The sequence below is a fragment of the Hevea brasiliensis genome, chromosome 13, assembly GCF_030052815.1.
Source record: "Hevea brasiliensis isolate MT/VB/25A 57/8 chromosome 13, ASM3005281v1, whole genome shotgun sequence".
NCBI lineage: Eukaryota > Viridiplantae > Streptophyta > Magnoliopsida > Malpighiales > Euphorbiaceae > Hevea > Hevea brasiliensis.
This window is the reverse complement of record NC_079505.1, coordinates 17,098,237-17,124,382: the sequence shown is the minus strand read 5'-3', so window position 1 is coordinate 17,124,382 and position 26,146 is coordinate 17,098,237. Positions and strand designations below refer to the sequence as shown.

The 26,146-nt window shown below is 31.8% G+C and overlaps 3 protein-coding genes and 1 pseudogene across 3 annotated transcripts; all 4 read left to right on the top strand.

Annotated features, from left to right (window-relative positions):
* Positions 1-909: 909 nt before the first annotated feature.
* Positions 910-6,002, top strand: LOC131172107 (ankyrin repeat-containing protein ITN1-like). The gene is made up of 6 exons (XM_058133059.1): positions 910-1,335; positions 1,795-2,280; positions 3,052-3,201; positions 3,499-3,615; positions 3,751-4,178; positions 5,376-6,002. The coding sequence occupies exons 1-6, from the start codon at positions 990-992 to the stop codon at positions 6,000-6,002; spliced, it is 2,154 nt and encodes a 717-aa protein (XP_057989042.1). The 5' UTR covers positions 910-989.
* Positions 6,003-6,294: 292 nt separating this feature from the next.
* LOC110655172 (clavaminate synthase-like protein At3g21360) lies at positions 6,295-8,594 on the top strand (annotated as a pseudogene).
* A 3,292-nt stretch (positions 8,595-11,886) lies between these two features.
* Positions 11,887-14,004, top strand: LOC131172106 (uncharacterized). The gene is made up of 2 exons (XM_058133058.1): positions 11,887-12,337; positions 13,547-14,004. The coding sequence occupies exons 1-2, from the start codon at positions 11,887-11,889 to the stop codon at positions 14,002-14,004; spliced, it is 909 nt and encodes a 302-aa protein (XP_057989041.1).
* Positions 14,005-23,159: 9,155 nt separating this feature from the next.
* Positions 23,160-24,428, top strand: LOC131172105 (uncharacterized). The gene has a single exon (XM_058133057.1). It carries the CDS (start codon positions 23,160-23,162, stop codon positions 24,426-24,428), a length of 1,269 nt encoding a protein of 422 aa, XP_057989040.1.
* Positions 24,429-26,146: the final 1,718 nt, after the last annotated feature.

Genomic DNA, 26,146 nt, shown 5'->3' with positions numbered 1-26,146 from the left:
AAAATTTTAATCTATTTTAAACTTTAGAAAATAATTTTTTTAACTTATTTTAAGTGATGTAATCAAAATATTTTTCTTTTTTTAATAAAATTATCTTTTTTTAGAACAAAAAAACATTACAAAAATTTTAATCTTTATTTCCATGTATCCTCATTACTGGAAAGAAAAAAGCATCTACAATGAACTAGAAAAAGGCATAATTATAAAACACATTTTGAAGAAAAGAATAGAATAATTGTATAATTAATGGCAAATGGGGCAAGGTATCAGTAAACAGTAATATATATAATTATATATACCAGCTAAATGCATTCCAAGTTTGGAAGGGCAATTAGCAACAAGCTTGAGAATATCCAATAAAACTCCACATTTGGTATGCTTTTATATATATATATATATATATATATATATATATATATATACTCTATTTTTTTAAAAAACATATTGATTTTATTTGCCTATATATTTTAGTCTCGTCCTAAATATTTGGCATACTTATATGCATATAATTGTTTATTTGTTTTCCATAAGGATAATATAGAAAACTCTATTTTTTTATTACTTACATGTCAATCAATAACTTACATAGATTATTATAAACAGGATGCCGAGATTTTTCCCTTTTATTTGTTTATTTTTTGTGTTTATTAGTTATAGTGAATATTATAAACTTTATTATTACGATATATTAATTGTTAGTTTTGAAATAAATTTTTTAAAATTAGGATAAATATTTATCATGAATGTACGTAAACAATTGAATCACGTATAAATTTTTTATGTGTATTTTTTTTTCTCTTCTCTATTTTGTAATTGGGCATGCTTAAATTTGTGCGCATATTATGATATAAAGTTTGTAAAATATGTATTTTCTTCCTATATATTACTTGTATTATATCTATAGTAAAACAGAAATTTGTAAATTAGAAGCTATTCTTTCACAAAATAAGTGATAACGTGACATAATTGTTTACAATCTCAGAGCAAAGATGGCAGCAACAAATACAAGTTCATCATTGGCTGGATTAATTGTGAATGAAAAAAGAACAGAAGCCAATTTTGATAGTTGGAAGGAATGCTTGAAAAACTACTTAATTGGGCAAGGCTTATTGGGTGTTGTAACTGGAGAAGATGTTGAACCTAAAAGAACAGATAGCAACTACAAGGATTGGGAGAAGAAGAATGCCTTAGCTTTACATGCAATACAAATTTCATGTGACGAAAATACATTTTCAAATTTGGTGATGAAGGAACCAACCAAAGTTAACTCAGCCAAATTTGTGTGGAATGTCTTGGCTGAAAGGCAGAGTAAAGTCCTGCGTTATCCTGAGGAAGGTATGTTTCCAATCATGCAACACTCAAGTGGAGGTCTGGCCAATGGGCTGAACCAAATCGAAATTTGCTCGGAACTTATGATTTGGATTCAAGGTTCACAGAATTGAAACTACAGGGCCCATGCGGTTTCGTTTTGGTTTTAATTCAGTTCCAATTTGATTTTAATTAAATCCAATAATTGAGGATTTTTTTTTTTCAAAATTTTCTATTTTTCAAAAAGAAAAATATGGTTTTGGCCTTGAATCAAATCTGCCGGTTCCAATTTCAATTCGATTCAAGGACAGTTTTGATCAGTCCAATTTTGACCAGTTTTGATTTTGAATTGAACCCTATCATTTTTTCTCCTCCAAAAATATTAAAATCTCTGCAATTTTTCTATTTGATAATTAACTATAAAAGAGCGTATTAGTAAAATAGTTTTTCTAGATTTCTTTAATTAATATATCTTCTTTGTCACAGAAACATCAAGCATCCTTCAACACAACGACCTGTACATGGCTGTGGAGAATGATGATTGGACTACAGTAAAATGGTTGTTGTCACTAAACCCTAATGATGTAAGAGCAAAAATAACAATGATTGGCCAAACTGCCCTTCATGTTGCTGTTTCAGCTGGAAGATTAGAGATTGTGAAAGAGCTGGTCAAACTAATGTCCAAAGAAGATTTGGAGCTGAAAAACAATTTTGGTAACACAGCCTTTGCTCTTGCTGCCATGAATGGATCCACAGACATGGCAATGATCATGTTGAAAAAGAATAAAGATTTGGTTAAAATTAAAAATAACTACAACAGCCAAATTCCAGTTGTTACTGCTTCCTTGTACAGTAATAGAGAGATTGTTGGCTTCCTTTTAGATAAGACTCCCATTGAAGTTCTTTCTCCACATGAAAATGACAAGAATGGTGCCACTCTCCTAAATTGTTTGATTGCTGATGAAATCTATGGTATGCAATATGTTTTTTATTATTCTTTTCCCTCTTTTTACCCCCACACACATGCACATATATATATACATATATATTAGAATTGTCTTCAGAAATATGAATTTATAAATTCGAATTCTAGTTGGAGTCAATTACTGCATGTTAGAGATATAGAACTATTTTTTACAATTTTCACCTGCAAGATTTCGCTATTAGATTATGTGATTTATCGACATGGTATCAGCCATATCAAAATATTCAGAATGCAAATCTTAATCAACCCATTTATTAAGTAAAATTTCATCATAATTAAGGCGAGAGTTGCTTCTTCATGTTGCATGGTCAATAGGCATTTGATTGTAGAGTGTCATATATAGATATAAAATTATTTTTCTGCCCCTCACATGTAAGATTGAGCATTTGAATTAAATAATGAACTCAAAATATCTTTAAAGATATAGGTTATGAATTTGAATTTCAGTCAGACCAAACCATTTAGAGATTAGGAATTTGTTTTTCCTGGATATTATTAATAAAATCTTTTGCTCATCAAAAAAAAAAAAAAAAGAGATTAGGAATTTGAACCTCAATTTGTGTCATGGATTTATTCTTGTGCATTGTACTTATTATGATATCTCTCTCTTTTGTTTTCTGGGCAAATGATATACTCATTTCATTGCATTCAAAAGTTTAAAAATAAGGATTCCATTGATGGCAAGGAAAGGAAGCTTTTCCAAAACAAGAGCTTAAATTTCTCTATCCCAATCTAATTATTATTGTTTGTGGCTCAAGATTTGGCACTAGATCTTCTTAAAAGGTACCCAAGACTTGCTTTTACTGAGGATATTCATAAGAACTACACAATCACATTGTTGGCTAATAAACATTCAGCATTTTTAAGCGGAAGCAAGCTTGGATTTTGGAAGCGACGGATCTACTCAAGTAAGTATTATCTTTCACATTTATCATGTAATTGTTTGATGAAAAGATTGAAAAAACATTTGGATTAATTTATGTATAGAAGTGACATTAGAGGTGGTAAATTTTAACTTAATTTCTCTATTTAATCTAAATTCTTTATTAATTGAAAGCGATTTGTAACCTTTTAACCCGTACAAAAACTTGAAATAACTTACAGGATGACCCATAAAATTGAGAGTTCAATTAAGGGTCAAGTCAACAACCCATATGACTTGATTTAAAGCTGACATGACATGATTGGGTTTATATTTTTACTAGGTATTTACGTCAATTGTGAAGAAAATGAAATGCCTTCTCAAGAGGCAAGTGATGAGGAGAATGTCTACAGGCCCCCTAGGCAAGACTCAAGTGACAAGAGAATCATAATACCACAAGGTATGTGCTAAATCCCAGTCTTCTATGTTTTGATTTCGATAGTATATTGGAAAGTCTTGTACTTCTAAATTCACTCTCTCAATTTTTATATTGTTAATTAATGTATATGCTTTCATTTAATTGCAATCCCTAAAGCTAGCAGCTTAAGAGGTTTAAAGTTGAAACATGCCAAAGCTAAACAACTGCTCAGATTGATATTCAAGGAAATGCCAAGATTAAGCAATGCAGAGCTTAAGAAAATTGGTTTGCATCAAGTAATCTATGATGCCATCAAGTGTGGTTTAGTTGAATTTATTGAAGAGCTAATCTCATGTAATCCTGACATAATATGGTGGGCTGATCAAAAGGGAAGAACACTATTTTCTTATGCAATCATACTTCGCCAAGAAAAAATCTTCAGCCTAATTTACGAATTGCGTTCAAAGATGCACACAATAGTGATTTGGCGTGATGTTTTTAACAACAATTTTTTGCATTTGGCCGCCAAGTTGCCACCTTCCTCTCAACTTGATCGAGTCCCTGGTGCAGCTTTACAAATGCAAACAGAACTACAATGGTTTAAGGTAATTTTACATTTATTTTTATTAATTTTCTTTTATTAAATAGAGTTGGACGTAGATACGTTATCTAACACCTGTACTAGGAAACATTATATCTAGAGAGATCCCTATCACATTTACATCAAGAACATTGGATGTAAATATGCTACCAACCGCATGTTATAGTAAGTAAGACTTAGCTCTATAGGTGGGTGGGGAAATTATTGTTTTGAGATCCAGTCTACTATAGATTCAAATACAAACACATGAAATTCATATATTTAATAGATGGATCTCATCAGATATTTTGTCTCTTGGATTTATCATGTATCGGGTTTAGACAAAAAAATCATAAACGAGTGTATAAGGAATGGCCTATTGATCTCGGCTTCACTTTGCTGGTTTATACCTCACAATTTTTTTGTATTTAATAAAATTTTCTAGCTTATCTTTAGGAAAAAAAAAAGTTAAGACTTAAACACTCAAGGACGTTTTATAAAATAAAGATAAGTTTTTTAGGGTTTTAGAGTAGTAGATTTATATTTAAAGAACTCATGAGTTCATAAGGTGTGTGTGTGTATATATATATATATATATATATAAAGAATGTTAATTTTCTCTTAAAACAAACAAATGTTTTTAAATCCCTTTTCTTTTTCCAAACAACAAAAAATTATAAAATTTTAAAATTATGAAAAATCTTACTTTATAATACTATAATAAATATAGACTTTAACAGCATGGTTTAATACTATTATACATTTAAAATATGTTGTAAATAAAAATTATGAGCAATTCCTAGTGATGTGTATAAACCCTGTAACTTAAAGTTTTTAACAACTCTTTCTTACTAATTTACAATACTATTATGCATGATGTTGTATATTTTATTTATTACTTTATAGGTTACTTTGATGTCTAAATATATTATCTTGATGTTATTTATTACTACAACATCATGTACATAATGATGTTAAAAAAGTGTTGTTAAAACCTAGATTTATTATAGTATAATAAGAAGACAGGATAATGCTAGAGGATAAAGATTGTCATTATCCTATAACACTTTTCATTTGATTACTGCTAAACCAATCTATTTTTTGGTTTATTATTTTATTTGCAAAATGTCTAACTATATGTTTCACCAACATTCAATCAATCAGATTTGGACAATGGTTTTAATTTAATGAAAGAATTATATGATGGATTTATTTATTTCAGGAGATAGAGAACATGGTACCATCAAAGTACAAGGAGCGAGTGAATGAAAATGGAGAAACACCTAGTGCTTTATTTACCAAGGAGCATAGTAAGTTGGTGAAAGAAGGTGAGAGCTGGATAAAGAGTACAGTAGCACAATGTATGGTTGTAGCCATTCTTGTTGCTACTGCCATAGTTACATCAACATTTCAATTTCCTGGTGGAGTTGACAAAAATGGGTTTCCTCTTTTATCAAGCTATGGTCCATTCTTGGTATTCTCTATTTCAAATGCATTATCATTATTCTCTGCGAGTACTTCCGTTCTAATATTCCTTGGAATTCTTGCATCACGTTATGCAGAGGAAGATTTTCTTGAATCGTTGCCCAGAAAATTGATATTTGGTCTTTCCACTCTTTTCTTCTCTACATTAACCATGATGATAGCCTTTGGTTGTAGCATTTTTATCTTCGAACAAAAGAAATCATCTTGGCTGGCTATTCCACTCAGTATTCTTTCCTTCATACCCATTGCTTTCTTCACAAATGTTCTGTTTCCTCTCCTCTTTCGAATGGTCATTAACAAACGCAAAGGTTATAGCTTCTTTGACAAATCCAAAGAGCAATTATATGTAAGGAAAATTGCATGAATTGCACTTACACTGGTTGGATCTTGAATTCATTTAATATGAATGGCTTATGAATTGTAATTGTGGTCTGTATATATATAGTGACGTACTTGAACAATTATATGATATGTTTATAAAAAGACATGCACCTCTCTATTTATATAATGAATTAATTCATCTATTCTATGAGACTATCTTACAGGTTTTAATTAATTTAGAGTTTTTACACATGTTTAAATTTTTTTAATGCAACGTATTATTCTCTTCTAAGAATGTAAAACTATAGATAACTAGATATTTACCCGCACGTTGCATGGGTTTTTTTATTTTTTAAAATTATTAATAAAATAAATAATAAAAATATAGTATTTAAATTTAGAAAAAATATTTAAAATATAAAAACTTAAATTTTAATAATATACCTTTAAATATTAGTAAAAACTCTTGTTCACCATCTCCACATACTTTTCTTACTACAACTTTTAAAATCTGATGATGGAGATTTATAATATTTTAAATTTATTTAGGTCTTTTTTTTGCTATTAAAATTTAGTAGAATTATTTTTTCAAAAGTAATTTTGCATGGTATTTATTCATGATTATATACTTGTGACTATAGCTTTTTATATGTCATTGTTATGTTCATCAATCATAACTTCATTTTATGTTACGTTTTTTTATTTCATAACTCAGTGTTATAATTAATATTTATATAGATATAGATTTATATAGTTGTTATACTAAGAAATAAAAAAGTCATATTAATAAGGGTGTGTTTGGTAGAAAGTTAAAAAATCAAGGGGTAATTATTATCCTTGTAAGTTTTAATTTTTAAAAAGGGTAATTATTAACCTAAGCCTCAAAAAGTTAACATTTAATCCCCTAAGAAGGCATAAATATTAATTAGGTAAAAAATTAACCAAGTCTCTTTAAGTATCTAAACAACATTAATAAGGAGTTAAAAGTTACATAGGTAACAGTTACCCCTTGTTAATCCCATATCAAACACCTCCTTAAGGTTTTTACAAAAAGATTCCCTTAAGGTTTTTTCGAAAAGATTAAAGAAATATTTGGATAACCTTATTTTCATAAAAAAATACTAATAATTGAGTAAAAGTATTCTTATAGTGCCTTTTATCTTTATTTAAGATAGAAGAAGGTGCTAAGGAATATGGAAAGGTGATAAGGAATGTAGAAAGGTGATAAGAAAGAAATAAATACATTAGGGATAACTATAGACAAGAGTAAAGTTGGAAAAAAAATAATTAACACTTTCTTTATTTTCTAAAATGACAGATAAAGTGGGACAAAAAACTTTTTCTTAGACAACCACGACAAGAATGTTAGATTTAGTAGCAAACACTACAAAATTTTCTGTCATAAATTTATAGCAGTAATATTTGAATTACTACATGTTGTTGCAATAATTGTTGCAATAAAATTATATCGTAAGTACTTTATAATAAAATTATATTGCTGCAAAAAGAAAATGTTATTGACATCAATAACTATTGCTGTAAAAAATTTTCAACAATAACAACAATTGTTGCCATATCTAATTGACTGAAAAAAGCCAAACTTTTGCGTGCTTTGCATTTTAATCCAATCATTTCAATTTTGGCAAAACAAGCCAAAATTGAAGATGTGCAGAAATTTTATCCAAATTTGAAATTCAATTTGAGAGGAGTGTGGCTTTGATGATGTGACATCCCATTTGATATTTTTTATTCTAAAATTGTGTGACCCACTTAACACATTATTTTGGCAAATCATACAAAAAAGATAAACCTTTGCGCGCTTTGACATTTTAATCCCATCATTTCAATTTTGGCAATAAAACTACCTATTATTTCAATTTTGGCAAAAGCAAAAAAATAGCCTCTCTCTCTCTCTCTCTCTCTCTCTCTCAATTGAACTCAAACATTTTTTGGCAATAAGTAGTTAGTTGATTATGAGTTTATTTTATAATTAATGGTATAAAAATTTGTTCTTTTTTATTATTATTTTTCAGGTTCCAGAGTTCCGTTGAAATTTTTCTTCTTTTATGAAGTAGAACCAAAGAGTTGGAGAGAAACTCCTATAGCTTTTAGCTACATCATTTATGAAAGAATGAAAAGAAAGTACCCAGATTTCATTGAATGACTAGAAGAGCATGATTTGATTTATACTTGAGTATCGAGTGAAGATAATGATCCTTCATCCCCAATTGGCTGTGGATGGAAGCCAACTATTTTTACGAAAGACAAGAATTTTGCCAAAGAAATGTTTGTTCTTTGTTGTTCTACTTATATTTTGACACGACAAGATGTATAAATTATATTGTGAGTCCAATTGTCATATGTTCCGTTTCAACAGGGCAGCTAAGCGGGGGATGAAGTTGGATGGTTGGAAGATCAAGTGAAAATGATAATGATTTCAATCTAGACTATCAAATATGACAAGTCAAGAAATTACAAGATTTGGTTCAATAACATGGTGGTTGCGTATATAGGTTGGGAAGATGAGATAAATGATCCTAAGAAGTAGTTACATTTGGGGATGGTAAACCATTGCTAGATGATATAATCTATTGACTGCTTAAAGCTTCTTGAAGATGAAAGTGTTACCATTCCTTCCATAATGAGAGAGAGAGAGAGAGAGAGAGAGAGAGAGAGAGAGAGAGAGAGAGAGAGAGAGAGAAGGCTTAGTTTTTTTTTTTTTTGCCAAAATTGAAATGATAGGATTAAAATGTAAAAGCGCGCGAAGGTTTAGCTTTTTTGTATGATTTGCCAAAATAATGTGTCAAGTGGGTCCAACGATTTTAGAATAAAAAATGCCAAATAAGATGCCACGTCATTAAAGCCATACTTCCCCCAAATATTGGATAAAATTTCTATAAACCTTTCTATTTTTGCCTTTTTTGTCAAAATTAAAATGATAGGATTAAAACACAAAGGCACACAAAAGTTTGGCTTTTCTTGTATAATTTGGCCTTAATATTATAGGTAGTAAAATTAATGCTGTTGCAAAATTTTTGCTGCTGTAAAATTTTTGTTGCTAGGACATATATATATTTATTTTTTTTTTCATGTAGAGTTATTTATGTGAAATGTTAAATTTATATATACAAATTACTAATTACTAATATTTTATAATTAATTTAACATTTCACATAAATAACTCTACATGAAATCGACTTTCCATCACATAAATCACTTCACGTTCAAGCTGTAACTGTTGTATTTAGTTTTGAATCGTGGGCTTGGTTTGAATAATTTGGAATGGTTCAGGGCCCAATTTCATTCAAGGAAGATTAGCATCATTATCACCATCAAGTTGAGCATTATCACCAGTCTGAGTAGTAGCATTATTGAAGTCACAGTCTAGAAACTGAAACTTCTTCAATATATTCTAAAAATATTCAAAATACTATAAGAAACCGAGACTAAGGTAAATATATTTAAAAAAAAAAATTAAAGTCGCAGTGATGAGAACCCCAATGGACTTGTTGAGGAACCCCCAAAATATTTGGTCCAATTTCCCAGAATCCTCACAATCAGATTCTTCGACTTGAAATCACTTAACTCAAAACCAACTTCATGCTAGAGAACCAAGCGAATAATTCAAATAGGAAAAATAAAGGATTCAAGACCCAATACCAACCTGTAGTAGAGAACTAAGAATATCAAAGTATTAATTCTTGAAAGCCAATTAGGCTTGTCAAGAACAAAAGTCCAATAAAAAACAATGGAGGAGAAAACTCTCTCAATAATTAATTGATAATCAAAAGTTGTCAAAAATATATGAAACATGAGTATTTATAGGTGGCTGCTAATACAACTTATAAAACCCTGAAAAAACACCAATTAATTACAAAGAAACCAAGCAAAATTGTCTATGAAAGTGAGCTATGAAGTTTGCACGCCCTAGGTGTGAGTCAAGTTCTGACGGAAGAATTGCAATTGTCTTGCCAACGAGTCATGACCCTGGTTGCTTCAGTAGGATATTTAGCCTAAAGGGGTCTCGAATGATGCATTCCACATACCTCCCCTTGCGAGCTAGCTTTTGAGGTGGAGTTAGGCTAATTCATATCATTTGGCATTATAGCCTCACTCTACAAGGGTCAATGGGTTAGGGCCATGTATAAAGTTTTCCTAACATTCTTCGGGAGAGGTCAGGGTGAACGAGTCATGACACCAGTTGCTCACGAGGACTTTCAGACTAAAGGGGTCGAGAATGATGCGTCTGATTGATGGACCATGTACAAAGTTTCTTTGATGTTCTTCGGAGAGGTCAAGGTGAATGAGTCATGACCTCAGTTGCTTCATGAGGACGTTTAGTCTAAAGGGGTCGGGAATGATGCATCCCACATCGGTTCTATAGGGAGGTCTTGGGTGTTATATGTATGGGCTGCAAACCTCCCCTTATGAGCTAGCTTTTGAAGTAGAGTTAGGCAGGTTTATATCACATGGTCTGGAAATCGAGACTTCATCAATAAAAAAATTTGGAATCAGGGAAGCATTTGGGCTAAGAAAAACTTATTAACCTTTAAATTCAGATCAAGCCGAACTGAATTCAAGGTATAACCAATGAAATCTAATATATCTTTATGAAAGTAAAAGACTTAAAAATTCTTAACCATAATTTGACAAGTGTATTCATTTTTAATCAACATTTGGCATAATTTAAAAAAATAACAATTTTATTTAAAAAATATAAAATATTTGAAATTTCTTTTTACTTATCTTCTTTTAGACATTAGACATAGTTTAAAATATTTAAAATTTCATTTTAAAAATAGAATTAGTTTTATTAGATAAGTGAATTTGTTTTATCAGAACTCAATCACCACCATTTGGAAATTAAAATTAGAGGCATTATCTCTAGCGGGCTTCACCCTTGTGATTGAAACATTAAATATAGTCGAGTTCCCATTAGAAAATCATAATTATGTTGTAGATGGTTTGGTGATATTTGCAAATCAAAGATTAAGATCACATCAGTTCTATAAAAAATGTTAACAAAAAATTAAATATAAAAACATATTTATGAGACAAATTACTAAAAAAATTTACCATATATATATATATATTATAACAAAAAAATTACTAAAAATTAATATTGCAAATAATTTACTAATAAAATATATATTTGTACAAAAATTTTATTTTATGCAAAAGAAAAATAAATTAAATAAAAAAAAAGAGAAAGATAAAGAAGATGAAGAAGAAAAAAGAAGAGAAAGAAAAGGATGACGAAAAAAAAAAAAAGATGAGAAAGAAAAAGATGATGAAGAAAATAGATGAGAAAGAAAAGATGTTGAAAAAGAAATAGATAAGAAAGGAAAAGATGATGAAGAAGAAAATATATGAGAAAAAAAAAGATGAAGAAGAAAATAGATGAAAAAAAATGATAAAAAAATAGATGAGAAAGAAAAAATGATAAATAAAATATGTTAAAAAACAAAAGGTGATAAATAAAAAAGATGTGAATGAAAAAGAAGATGAAGAAAATAAGAGAATAGGAAAGAAAGAGAGAAAAAATAAGTAACGAGAAAGAAAAAGGGTAGTGGAGAAAGAAAATGAGTAGCAGTTTATATAAGCGAATTAGCAACCAATTTTAGTAACCGATTGTCGGTTGCTAATTTCTTTTAAAAATTGGGCAATAATTTTTGAGGGAAAAATTTTGCAATCGATTCGCAATCGGTTGTAAATTTGGTTACTATCAATTGGTTGCAGAAATTAGTTGCTGTTAGAAACCGATTTGCAAATCGGTTGTAAATCAAAATAAAAAATAATAAATGGGCGGAAATTTTTGGAGTTAAAAAATCGGTTTCAAAAATTGATTGAAAAACTTTTTTTTTTTTTTGTGTAGTGTGTATGTTATTGTAGAAACATCAAGCATCCTTCAATACAAAATCCTGTACATGGCGATATTAAAGGGAGATTGGAATACAGCTGAAGATTGGCTAAAAAGGAATTCTAATGATGTTAGGACAAAGATACTGTTGATGGGTCTTAATGCTCTTCAAGTAGCTGTTTTGGCTGGAAAATTAAATATTGTAGAAGAGTTGGTGAAGTTAATGAAAGTAGAAGACTTGGAAATGACATCAAATTATGGTAATACAGCCTTTACTTTTGCAGCTTTGAATGGAAGGATAGATATGATGAAGATCATGTTGGAGAAGAATCAAAATTTGGTTACTAAAGGAAATGATTTCGATGGCTGTCTTCCAATTGTCACAGCTTCTTTATATGGCCAAGGAGAAACTATACATTATCTTCTTAAGAGAACTCCCATTCAACTTCTAAGTCCACGAAGTGGTGATAAGAATGGTGCCACACCTCTAAATAGCTTGATCCGTAATGGGTTTTATGGTATGCCATTATGTTCCCTTTTTTTTAATAATTTCTTTTTTTTTTTTATGAATAAAATCTTTATTAAAATAATTTCTTAGATTGGCACAGCCACAATTTAATTTGGATTCAAAATCTGATTGAAGGGACTAGGGATGACAATGACTCAAGTATTTTTGGATATGCGATCTGATTGAACTTAATTAAGACGAATTTATATAGTATATAATTAGTTAGTATCTGATCCGACTGAATCCTTCTTCAAGGGATCCTAAGTCCGATCCTAAATCCTTGATTTCAAAAACCAAAATTAATGATTTTGATGCAAAACTCATCAACCTACCCGGTTTAGTAGCCACCACTACTCTTAGATTCTTTAATTTCAACAATTAATTTTGAGCTCAAACTGTAAGCATAATAATATCTTTTAGTAATTTCATTCGGTATCTCCCAAGTTATAGTATTTCGTTTTATTTTTGTTATTTCTTTGATGTCCCAATTTATAATTGTTTTATAATTTGGGACTAAAGATGAAGCACTGCGTCTGCTGAAGGAGAATCAGTATCAAGGACTTGGTTTTATGGAGGATTTTAATAGAAATTTTGCTATAAAATTGTTGGCTAATAAAAGTTCAGCATTTCTAAGTGGAAGCAACCTTGGATTTTGGAAACGATGGTTAAACTCATGCAAGTACAATATATATATATATATATATATATATATATATATATATATATATATATATATATATATATTAAACAATGCTGAATATAAACATTGCATTCAAAGCAGCTAAAATTAAATTATAAATTGACATGAAAGGTGTTCCCAAGATGATATTGGTCCTGCACAGCCCAATCATGAGGAGAATAATCTTTGCAAGCAAGGTTCAGGCGATGGAAGAAGCACTAGAAAACAAGGCGTATGCTAAATGATTCTCTCCTCCTCCTCCTCCTTCTTATGCTAGCACTTAGTTGGCAATACAAATCCTAATTTAAACACCTCATAGTCAATTGATTTTTCTTTTTATACACCAGTGATCTAATTATACTTGCAAACTATGTATTAAGCAAATATGATCTTTTTATTACAGTTGTCAACCTAGCACATGGGCTTCTTTGGAGAATCTTAAAACATCTTGGTAAAGAATATCAACCAGTCAAATCAATTCATATTCTATTAAACATTCATTATTGCATTGATCTTTTTGAGTTTTTCATGTAATTATAGTCCCTAAAAGCATAAAAGATATGAAGATGAGACATGCTCAAGCCTTGCAACTCCTCAAATTGCTATTCAAGGAAATACCAACATTAACAAATGAAGAACTCAATAATCTTAGGTTTACCCACATAATGTATGATGCAATCAACTGTGGTATAGTTGAGTTTATCCAAGAGCTAATCACATCTAACCCTGAATTAGTATGGAGAGTTGATACCAAGAGAAGAGCACTATTTGCATACGCAATCCTACTTCGTCAAGAAAAAATCTTCAGCCTTATATATGGATTGGGTGCAAAGAGTCGTACAATAGTGACAAAAAGAGAAATGTTTGCCAATAACTCTTACACTTTGTTGCTAAGTTATCTCTTGACTTTCAACTTGATCGAGTTCCTGGTGCAGCTTTGCAAATGTAAAAGGAATTACAATGGTAAGGTAAATGTTATATTTCCTGCAAGCTTTTAACATATTTATAAATTAATGGCCTGTTTTGTATTGCATTTTGAAGCAATAATTAAAAACACTTTTGAAAAAGAAAACTTTTTCAACAATGTTGAAAAGAGCAATTTGAAAGCTATTATTTAGCTATTTTAAAATTCTTAAATTTAACTTAAAGCACGTAATTAACTATAAAGCTCAAAGAGCAATATGAAATTGGCCCTAAATCAATTTTGATTAAAAGCATAAAGATATTTATTGTGTTTTACCCTAGGAAATAGAAGCGTGGCACCAGCAAAGTACAAAGAACAAATTAATGAAAATGGTCATATACCTAGTGTTTTATTCACAAAGGAACATGCAGAATTGGTGAAAGCAGTATTATTAAATTCGGCTCAAAGTTTTACTTGACAAAGGGACAGGGTGAATGAGTCAGTGGTTCAACCAGTGAGTTATTAAAAATTAATTAAATATATAAATTAATTAAAATTAATTAAATATAACATCTATTAATATAAATAAATATAATTAATTAAATTTTAATTATTTAAAATAAAAATTTAACATTTATTAAGTTATATTTTATAAATTTTAATAGTGTTTTTAAAATTTATGTAAAACTATTTAAGAAACATAATGCATAAAATTTTTTTTATAAATGTATAATTCTCTTTTCAATATTTATAAAATATTAAGTATATATTAAAATTAAATATATTAAAGTAAAAAAACACATAGTTATTAAGTTAGTTCAATTGATTTTGATTTTAAAGACTTTTTATGATATTTTGAGTTCAATTCTCTATATCAAAAATTAAAAAAAAAATTAAAAATGGGAGATTCTATTGAATAATTGAACCGGCCAGATCAATCGGGTCACACCATTTCACTGGTTCAACCACCGAGTCGATCGGGTCACGCTGTGTCACTTCCTTATTTGGTTTAATTACAAACTCAGACCGGTTTGAGGGTTCAACCATCGAATCGACCGGGTCACGCTATGTCACTTTCTTATCTGGTTTAATAACAAACTTGGACTTATTCACTAGTTTAACCAGCCGATTCGGTCTGGGTTTAATAACTATGGATGAAAGAACGTGAGAGATGGATGAAGAAAACAACAGCTTCATGCATGGTTATGGCTGCTCTTATTGCCACTGTGGTGTTCACAACAACATTTACTATTCCCAGTGGCACCAATAATGAAACCAGCATTCCTATATTCTTGGGCTATGATGCATTTCTGATATTTATCATTGCAAATGCACTATCACTCTTCTCTTCTAGCACTTTTGTGCTAATATTCCAAGTGTCCTCACTTCAGGTTATGCGGGGAAAAATTTCCTCAAGTCATTACCCAAAAAATTGATAATTAGTCTTTCCACTCTTTTCTTCTATGTAGTAACTATGATGGTATCCTTTGGCTATAGCATTTTTATTCTACTACGAAAAAGGGTGTCTTGTATTGACATTCTGGTCACCTTGCTTTCCACAATGCCCATTGCTTTCTTTATATTTTTTCAATTTCCACTCCTATTTCGGATAGTGATTAACACACATAAACAAAGCTTATTTAACAAACCAAAAGAACAATATGTAGAAAAAAAATTGGCTGATTTGGGTTTAGATTCAGCCGTTGAGGAACAAAATTTACTCGAATTGCCTTGGTTATGTAATTTTTATTTGTTCTATGTATAGTTTTGGCAATAATATGCTTACTTTCTGTTGACCCCGTGTAGCTCAAAATGAGCATTGATTTTGATGATAACAAAACTCAAAGAGAATCTATCTAACCTAACCTCAAAGTGATGTGTAGATTCTTTGTCTTATGCATAAAGAACCTTTGAAGTTGCATCTAAGAAGAAAAGATACTCAAAGGCATTCCAAGACAAATCCAAAATGAGAAAAAGACTATGGAAGCCAAGACTCAGAGAAAAGGTATGAAAAGCATAGTGTTAGAGTCTTAGGTCTTTTTGTGAAAAAGAATAGATGAGAATTTAGTCATATGGAGCTCAAAAATGAAAATTTATTTCCTGATTACTTTTTCTCATCATGACCTTGAACTCAACTATTGAAACATTTTCTAAAAAGGTCTAAATCATTTTACATTGCAAGTTGGGACATGCAGCTGTTGACTTAGTTTCCTAACTGGTTTGCTAAAATTTTCGGTTTGCTAATGTGTTTGCTAAAAACATTAGTTTACTAACCAGTTTGCTGACTGCTCCTAAAACTTCATTAGTTTGCTAACTGATCAGAGCTGCTCAACTTCGCACAAAAGGACAAAATAACAGCCATTTTGTCTTGGGCAGTGTGTATAACGTTCCAAAAGGGTTTCAAATGGTCTAAAATGATTTGGGACTATAAATACACCTTCTCTACTTCATTTACACTTGATGAAAGCCTACATTTGAACTCCAACATTGATTTTTCATTTATTGATTTCATTCAAGAGCTTTAAAGATTTTGAGCTTCCATTGGCAAATCAACTCATCTCTTCTTTATAGTTTGATTTGTATTGAGTAAGAGTGAGTGTTGAAATATTGAATTGCATTCAAGAGAGGTTGTACAAGCACCTATTGAAGCTTGAGAGAGAAAGTGCTTGTAATAGCACTTGTGAAGGTTTCAAGCTACCTTGGTAAAAGCTTGGTGTTGAGAAATTGTAAAGGGCTTTTGGTCTCTTGCCTTCAAAAGAGCAAATAGTGGAGAGAAGACTCAAAGAGGGTTCTTTGAGAGAGTGGATGTAGGCTAGTTAAGCCGAACCACTATAAAAATCGTTGTGTTTGATCTCTCTAACCTTGACCTCCTTTAATTTTGCGCAATTTAAATTTTACTTGTTATACTTGATATTGAATGTTGATTGAATAGATTGATTTGATAAATTTGAGGACATATTGAGTGACTTGAGAAATTAATTGTATATTGTATGATGCATGCCTTGTTAGATATTGCCATATACATTGATTGAGGGTTGAATTGCAACTTAGGAACACATTGTTGAAGCACATATTATTTTCATTATATATAGAGAAACACTTAGTTGAACAAAGCCACAATTTTTCATTAGGCTACAAGCAAGGGCCGAAAAATTGTTAAAGTCCAATTCACCCCCCTCTTGGACTATTTTTGGGACAACAAATTGGTATCAGAGCCTGACTCTCTTGCTTAGGGTATTACAACCTTAGAGTGATCCATAATGGCTAGTTCATCTAGTAATACTGCCGGTATACCTGCACCATTAGCTGAAGGCTACTCAATCACTAGACCACCACTTTTCAATGGCACTAATTATTCATTTTGGAAAGTAAGAATGAGAAATTTCATACAATCTGTAGATATTGATGCATGGAGAATTATTAAAAATGGTCCACATGTTCCTCAAAAGAATGGTCCAGGAACTACAAAAGTTCCAAAACTTGAAGATGAATATGATGACAATGATTGGAAGAAAATTTCTATAAATGCTAAAGCTATTAATATTTTGCATTGCTCACTTGACCTTAATGAATACAATCGTGTTTCAGGATGTCAATCTGCTAAGGAAATTTGGGATAAGCTTGAAGTGACTTATGAAGGAACTGATGTTGTTAAAGAGTCCAAAGCAAACCTTCTTATTCGAGATTATGAGCTATTTGAAATGAAGCCAGGAGAATCAATTGCTGATATGAGTACAAGGTTTACTGATCTTGTAAATCTTCTCAAAGCGCTTGGTAAAAGATTTGAGGAAGCTGAACTTGTGAAGAAAATTCTTAGATCACTTCCAAAATCTTGGGAAGCAAAGACTACAGTTATCCAAGATACCAAGGATTTTAAAACATTCACTTATGATGAACTCATTGGATCTCTCATTGCACATGAGATGGCATACAAGAAAGATGAAGTTGAAAATGAGCAAAAGAAGAAGAAAAGTATTGCTCTCAAGTCAAATAAGGATGAAGATAAGAAGAAAGGTGTTGCATTCAAAGTTGACTCAAGTGACAACTCAAGTGTTTCAAGTGATGATGAAGATGAAATGGCTGTGCTTGCAAGAAAATTTAAAAGAGCTTTCAAGAAGGGAGGAAGCAAATACAAGAAATTCTTGAAAAAGTATACTCCCAAGGATAGACACTTCAAAGATTCAAAAGAAGAAGTTGTATGCTATGAGTGTCACAAACCTGGACATATCAAGCCCAAATGTCCATTGCTCAAAAAGAAGAAAGGAAAAGAAGATAGGAGCAAGAAAGCTATGAAAGTAGTATGGAGCAACAGTGAAGAATCTTCAAATGATGAATCAAGTGACAAAGAGGCTGCTCTTCTTTGTATGATGGCACTTGAAGAGAAAGTCGAAAGTTCACAAAAGGAAGAAGAAAGTGACAATGAGGTAAACTCTTATGAATCTCCTAATGTAGAAAAACTTGAACTTGCATTTGCTAGAGTATATGATGAGTATAAAAATTACAAGAGAAAGTGCACTAAAATGAATTTAGAGATTGAATCATTGAGATCACAAAATATTGCCATGTCCAATGTGCATAAAGAAAATGAATTTTACAAAGGACAAATTGCCATGTTTAAAGAACTAGATTTAGAGTAGAAAATCTCAAAAGATACTTGTGAAATGCTCATTGAGAAAAATAAAGTTCTTGAAGCTAAAATAGAGTCTTTGACAAATGATTTGGCAAAATTTACAAAAGGAAAAGAAACTCTAGATGCACTTCTTGGAAACCAAAGAATTTCGAGTGAAAAATATGGAATTGGTTTTGATGGTTTCATGAACTATGACAAGTATAAGAATCATTTCATTAAAGCATCTACATCTTCCTTGCCTAATGTTACATGTTATTATTGCAATAACAGAGGTCATATGATTAGCTCTTATGCACTTAGGAAAGGTCATTTTAAGGTAAAGAAGGTATGGGTACCAAAGGGAACCTTACCTAAGGTCACTAACCCCCAAGGACCCAAAGTTGCTTGGGTACCTAAAGCTAAATGATTAAATTTCAGGTATGTTGCAAAGGGATGAAGGAAAGTGATAAATGGTATATAGATAGTGGTTGTTCAAAGCACATGACTGGTGAAAAGGACAAGTTTTCAGAAATTGCAATGAAAGATGGAGGTTATGTAAAATTTAGAGATAAAGGAAAAGGAAAAATAATTGGAAATGGCACAATTGGAACCAAACCTTGTATTGAAGATGTGTCGCTTGTTGAAGGACTGAAATACAACTTGCTAAGTGTAAGCCAACTTTGTGATAAAGGCTTTGAGGTAAAGTTTACTTCTTCTCTATGTACAATCAATAGTTTAGATAATGACACATTGTTCATTGCCAATAGAGCAAATAATGTGTACTTGCTTGACATGAATAATTTTGAAACTAATCATGGTACATGTCTAGTATCTCTTGATAACTCAAGTTATTTGTGGCATAGAAGACTAGGTCATGCAAGCATGCATACACTCTCAAAATTGTCTAAGAAGGAACTTGTTAATGGTCTTCCTAAGATTAATTATGAAAATGAATTTCAATGTAGAGCATGTGCACTAGGAAAGCATACTAGAGCATCTTTTAAATCTAAGAATATTGTGTCTACCACTAGGCCATTAGAATTGCTTCATCTTGATTTGTTTGGACCTGTAACTCCTACTAGTCTTGGTGGAAAATCATATGCTTTAGTTATTGTTGATGACTATTCAAGATATACATGGACATTTTTCCTTGCTCACAAAGATGAAACTTTTGAAAAATTCACATTGTTTAGTAAAATGGTTCAAAATGAAAAAGGCTTTTGCATCTCATCTATAAGAAGTGACCATGGAACTGAATTTGAAAATCATTTGTTTGAGAAATATTGTGATAAATATGGAATCAATCATAATTTTTCAGCTCCTAGAACACCACAACAAAATGGGGTAGTAGAAAGGAAAAATAGGACTTTGCAAGAAATGACTAGAACTATGTTGAGTGAAAATAATTTGCCAAAGTACTTTTGGGCTGAAGCTGTTAATACATCTTGCTATGTGTTGAATAGAGTTTTGATTAGACCAATTTTGAAAAAGACTCCCTATGAACTTTGGAAAGGAAGAAAATCAAGTATCTCATATTTCAAAGCATTTGGTTGTAAGTGCTATATTTTAAATAACAAGAAGGATAACTTAAAGAAATTTGATGCTAAATCCGATGAAGGAATCTTTCTTGGGTATTCAACAAAGAGTAAAGCCTATAGAGTGTTCAATAGAAGAACTTTGGTTATTGAGGAAACTATTCATGTTTTGTTTGATGAGACTAACCCTTCTATTAGAAGGAAAAATGCTTGTGATGATAATAATGAGCAGGTTTTTGGAAAAGAAAATATAATATCAAGTCAAGAAATGGAACAAGTTGATGACAAAGATGAGGAAACTCAAGGAGAAACTACAATAGATGTCCATGATGCCAATGAAGATCAAATTAATGAAGAAATGCCAAATTTGGAAGAATTACAAGTAAATGAGCCCCAACATGAAGATTTACCTAAAGAATAGAGATTCCATAGAAACCATCCTCAAGAAGACATTATTGATGATCCATCTCAGAGGATGATGACTAGAGCACAATTGAGAAGATATTTTGGTAATGTTGCTTTTGTTTCACAAATTGAACCTAAATGTTTTGAAGATGCTCAAAATGATGAAAGTTGGATTCTTGCCATGCAAGAAGAACTAAATCAATTTGAGAGAAATAAAGTTTGGAATTTAGTGCCTAGACCAAAAAATCATTCAATTATTGGCACTAAATGGATTTTTAGAAACAAAATGGATGAAAAAGGCAATGTTGTTAGGAACAAAGCTAGACTAGTGGCTCAAGGCTACAACCAAGAGGAAGGGATTAATTTTGATGAAACCTTTGCTCCGGTTGCTAGAATTGAAGCTATTAGAATGTTGTGTGCCTTTGCATGTTTCAAGGATTTTATGCTTTATCAAATGGATGTCAAGAGTGCATTTTTAAATGGTTATATTGATGAGGAAGTGTATGTTGCACAACCTCCAGGCTTTGAAAATCATGAGCATCCAAATCATGTTTATAAACTTACTAAAGCCTTATATGGTTTAAAGCAAGCTCCTAGAGCATGGTATGAAAGGCTTAGTAAATTGCTTTTACAAAATGATTTTCAAAGAGGCAAAGTGGATACAACACTTTTTGTTAAGAAGCATCATAATGATATGCTCATTGTGCAAATTTATGTTGATGATATAATCTTTGGTGCTACTAATGAATCTCTTTGCAAGAAATTTTCTAAGATCATGCAGAATGAATTTGAAATGAGCATGATGGGTGAGCTCACATTCTTCCTTGGACTTCAAATTAAGCAAATGAAAGATGGCATCTTCATAAATCAATCAAAGTACATCAAGGATATGTTAAAGAAATTTAAGATGGAAAATTTGAAGAGCATGGGCACTCCTATGAGTTCAACAATTAAAATGGACAGTGATGAAAAAGGTAAAGAAGTAGATACCAAGCTTTATAGAGGTATGATTGGCTCTCTTTTGTATCTTACTGCATCTAGGCCAGACATACACTTTAGTGTTTGCTTGTGTGCAAGATTTCAATCATGTCCAAAAGAATCCCATCTAAGTGCAGTTAAACGGATTTTTAGATATCTCATTGGCTCACAATCAATTGGTTTATGGTATCCAAAATGTGAATCATTTAATCTTGTTAGCTATAGTGACTCTGATTTTGCTGGAAGTAGACTGGATAGAAAAAGTACTTCAGGTACTTGTCAATTTCTTGGTCTTGCACTAGTTTCTTGGCACAGTAAGAAACAAACTTCAGTAGCTTTATCTACAGCTGAGGCAGAATATATAGCTGCTGGTAGTTGTGTTGCTCAAATTTTATGGATGAAACAACAATTGGAAGATTTTGGTTTAAAATATAATCTTGTTCCAATTAGGTGTGACAACACAAGTGCCATAAATTTGATCAAAAATCCAGTCCAACATTCAAGAACTAAACATATTGAGATTAGACATCATTTTATTAGAGATCATGTTCAAAATGGAAATATCAAAATAGAGTTTGTTGCCTCTGAAAATCAACTTGCTGACATTTTTACAAAACCTCTTAATGAAGAAACCTTTTGTAGAATTAGAAGGGAAATTGGTATGTGTGAATCACTTGCTTGAAATCTAAGTCATAATAACTTCATGTATTTGCATTTTATTAAATGTGTAAGTGACCTGCTGTGATATTAGTTTGCTGAAAAATCTTTAAAAAATATTAGCTAACCTGTTTGTGTACTCGTGAAATTAGTTTACTAAGTTGTATACTAATATTGCGTGGCTAAAATTAGTTTGCTATATCATGTACTGTTCAAATTTCAAACCAAAAGGTGATTGTTCTTGAAATTTTCTACGTGTCCACCAATGCATTTATCTTTTCACATTTGATATCACATTCTTAATGCTATGTCAGACATGTAGAAATGTGTTTTTGTGCATATAGGTATAGGTAGACTTGTTTGAAATGCAAAATAAAGTAAAAAAAAAAGGGGGAGGAAAAACAGGTTCAGTTGAAAGTACAGTGAAAATGAAAAGAGCGGGACTCAAGAGGACTTAAACCCTCTGCCACACGAAACCTCCACGCTTTCTCTCTCTCCTCTGTTTCGATTTCCGACACCTCCCAAAACATACCCAATACCTCTTTCCGGCGAAACATACCCTAACTCACCAAAAATCTCAAGTTTCCTTTCCTCTTCCTCTCTTCACTCACCGAAACACCATTACTCGATTTCTTTTTTGTTTTAATGGCTCGCACCAAATGAAAATCCCCTGTTGCCGCAGCTACTTCATCTTTCTCGTCAGCCTCTGACGATGTTCCTGTCACGGCATTGCGAAAGAAAATGAAAGGAAAGCAAAACTTGCCAAAATCGAAATCAGCTAGTGAGTCTTCAAACTCGTCCAAGGGTGTCGAATCCCCTAAATCGACGCCAGAAAAGAAAAAGGCAGGACAGAAGCAAGGGATGGATACCAAACGAAAAATGCGTATCGAAAAATTTTCGGGTTCAGTGGATAAAGCACTGTTGGATTGCAAATTCATCAAATGGGAGAACTTTAATCAGGTAAACTTTCAATTTAAAGAGCTTTTTGAGTTTCAAGGATGGTTGGATGTATGTAAATGTGTGAATGAGTACTACCGTAGGCTTGTTTAAGAGTTTTATAGAACCATGAGAACTGTTGATGATGAGGATCGATTTGAAGTGATTTTGAATACAAATACATATAGTGTTTCTGTTGAACTGATAGCCACGGCTTTGAAATTGCCCAATGATGGAAATAGAATTTCCACACATAAGGATGTTGCTCGGGTGGCAGGATTCAATCTGGTTGAGTTTGAAAATGAGGTGTTCCCTGCTAACACTGCCAAAAATGAGAAGTCCACTAGCACAAAGGCACTTCAACATATCAAAATCATTCACAGTATGGTGAACTATATTTTCTGTCCTAAATCTGGCAGTTATGGGTATTTGAGTCACTTGGACATGTGTATTATGTGGCATATTGTGAATAAAGTTAGGTTGAATCTAGCTTATTTAATTTTCAAAAACATGTGCAAAGCTTATGGGATTGAAAAACTGCAGTATGCACACTTTCTGTCTGCTATGTTTAAAGAGCTACATGTGAATGTTTCTAAGGAAAGCTCTCGGGCTGACTTGATAGTGCTTAGAGAAATACATTCAGACACTGATGGGAGAAAGACAAGATTTGAAAAGGGTGGTTCCTCCTCTGCTAAGGTTGATTCTGAATCAGCTAGTACAGTTTTGAGTGAAATTCAAGGGATAAAAGCTACTGTTAATGAACATTTTAGTTCAACAAATCAGTCCCTTGACATTCTCAGAAAATTTGTGGATGTGGTTGACTATAAAGTGAGTCACCTGCTCACTCAAAATGAGGAGTTAAAGAAGCTGATTATGGATCTTCAGCAGGCCAAGGAAATTGGAGTTCCAACTAAAGTTGAGGCTGCTACTCAAGTTTCTGCTGATAAGGGAGAAAGCAACAAAGTTGAAGAGTCTCCTGCTGCTATGGCATATGAAAGTGGCCAAGTAGCTGAACCTGACCTTGAACCTGTAGTGGATGCCCATGTTGAACATGCTAGTGACCAGGTCCTTGAACCTGAGATTGGTCCTACAGCTGATGTACCTACTGAACCTACACAACACCAGGAAACCTCTTTCAAAGATCACCAAGCTAGTGCTCAAACTCAGCTATCTGCAGCTGCTGCCCCTGCAGCCAAGAAAGGTAAGAAAAGGTACAAGTCCACTATGTCCAATCCCTATCAGACGTTAGCTGCTGCTCTTGAACCTCCTTCTGAAGAAGATGAGCCCGAGAAAGATGATCAAGTGGCTGACCAAGCACCTCTGGCCCCTGTTATTAAACTGCCTAGGAAGAAAATGGTGCCTTCAAAATCCACTCGCAGGAGTAAAAGACTTAAATAGCATCTCATCTGGCTTTTTAGTTTACTGATTGCATATTTAGTTTAGTAGTCTCTTTGCTAATATTGGTTTTTAGTTTTCTACTGTCTACCTTACTGCATTTACATTTTGGCTAACATGATTCTTTTTGGGTACTTTCTCCTGTTTCCTTTTTTGCTTGATGACAAAAAGGGGGAGAATGGTTATGGATATGTGAATATGTGAACATGAAAATATGGAAATGTGTTGATATGTGAATACTTGTGAAGTGTGATGATATGTGAATGTGTGTTGATACTTGTGCTGATGGATATGTGTTTATACTTGTGAATTGTGAATATGCTTTATAGCATAAATTCAGGGGGAGCTTATGTACAGAAAATAGATTTCTTGGAAATTATGTGCATATATTTAGGGGGAGCATTTTCAGTATACTATACTGCTTGGATTTACATAAACTCTCATACACTTTTATTTTTGATTGTTGATTCAGTTGAGTTTTGTCATCATCAAAAAGGGGGAGATTGTTGACCCCGTGTAGCTCAAAATGAGCATTGATTTTGATGATAATAAAACTCAAAGAGAATCTATCTAACCTAACCTCAAAGTGATGTGTAGATTCTTTGTCTTATGCATAAAGAACCTTTGAAGTTGCATCTAAGAAGAAAAGATATTCAAAGGCATTCCAAGACAAATCCAAAATGAGAAAAAGACTATGGAAGCCAAGACTCAAAGAAAAGGTATGAAAAGCATAGTGTTAGAGTCTTAGGTCTTTTTGTGAAAAAGAATAGATGAGAATTTAGTCATATGGAGCTCAAAAATGAAAATTTATTTTCTGATTACTTTTTCTCATCATGACCTTGAACTCAACTATTGAAACATTTTCTAAAAAGGTCTAAATCATTTTACATTGCAAGTTGGGACATGCAGCTGTTGACTTAGTTTCCTAACTGGTTTGCTAAAATTTTCGGTTTGCTAATGTGTTTGCTAAAAAAATTAGTTTACTAACTAGTTTGCTGACTGCTCCTAAAACTTCATTAGTTTGCTAACTGATCAGAGCTGCTCAACTTCGCACAAAAGGACAAAATAATGGCCATTTTGTCTTGGGCAGTGTGTATAACGTTCCAAAAGGGTTTCAAACGGTCTAAAATGATTTGGGACTATAAATACACCTTCTCTACTTCATTTACACTTGATGAAAGCCTACATTTGAACTCCAACATTGATTTTTCATTTATTGCTTTCATTCAAGAGCTTTAAAGATTTTGAGCTTCCATTGGCAAATCAACTCATCTCTTCTTTATAGTTTGATTTGTATTGAGTAAGAGTGAGTGTTGAAATATTGAATTGCATTCAAGAGAGGTTGTACAAGCACCTATTGAAGCTTGAGAGAGAAAGTGCTTGTAATAGCACTTGTGAAGGTTTCAAGCTACCTTGGTAAAAGCTTGGTGTTGAGAAATTATAAAGAGCTTTTGGTCTCTTGCCTTCAAAAGAGCAAATAGTGGAGAGAAGACTCAAAGAGGATTCTTTGAGAGAGTGGATGTAGGCTAGTTAAGCCGAACCACTATAAAAATCATTGTGTTTGATCTCTCTAACCTTGACCTCCTTTAATTTTGCGCAATTTAAATTTTACTTGTTATACTTGATATTGAATGTTGATTGAATAGATTGATTTGATAAATTTGAGGACATATTGAGTGACTTGAGAAATTAATTGTATATTGTATGATGCATGCCTTGTT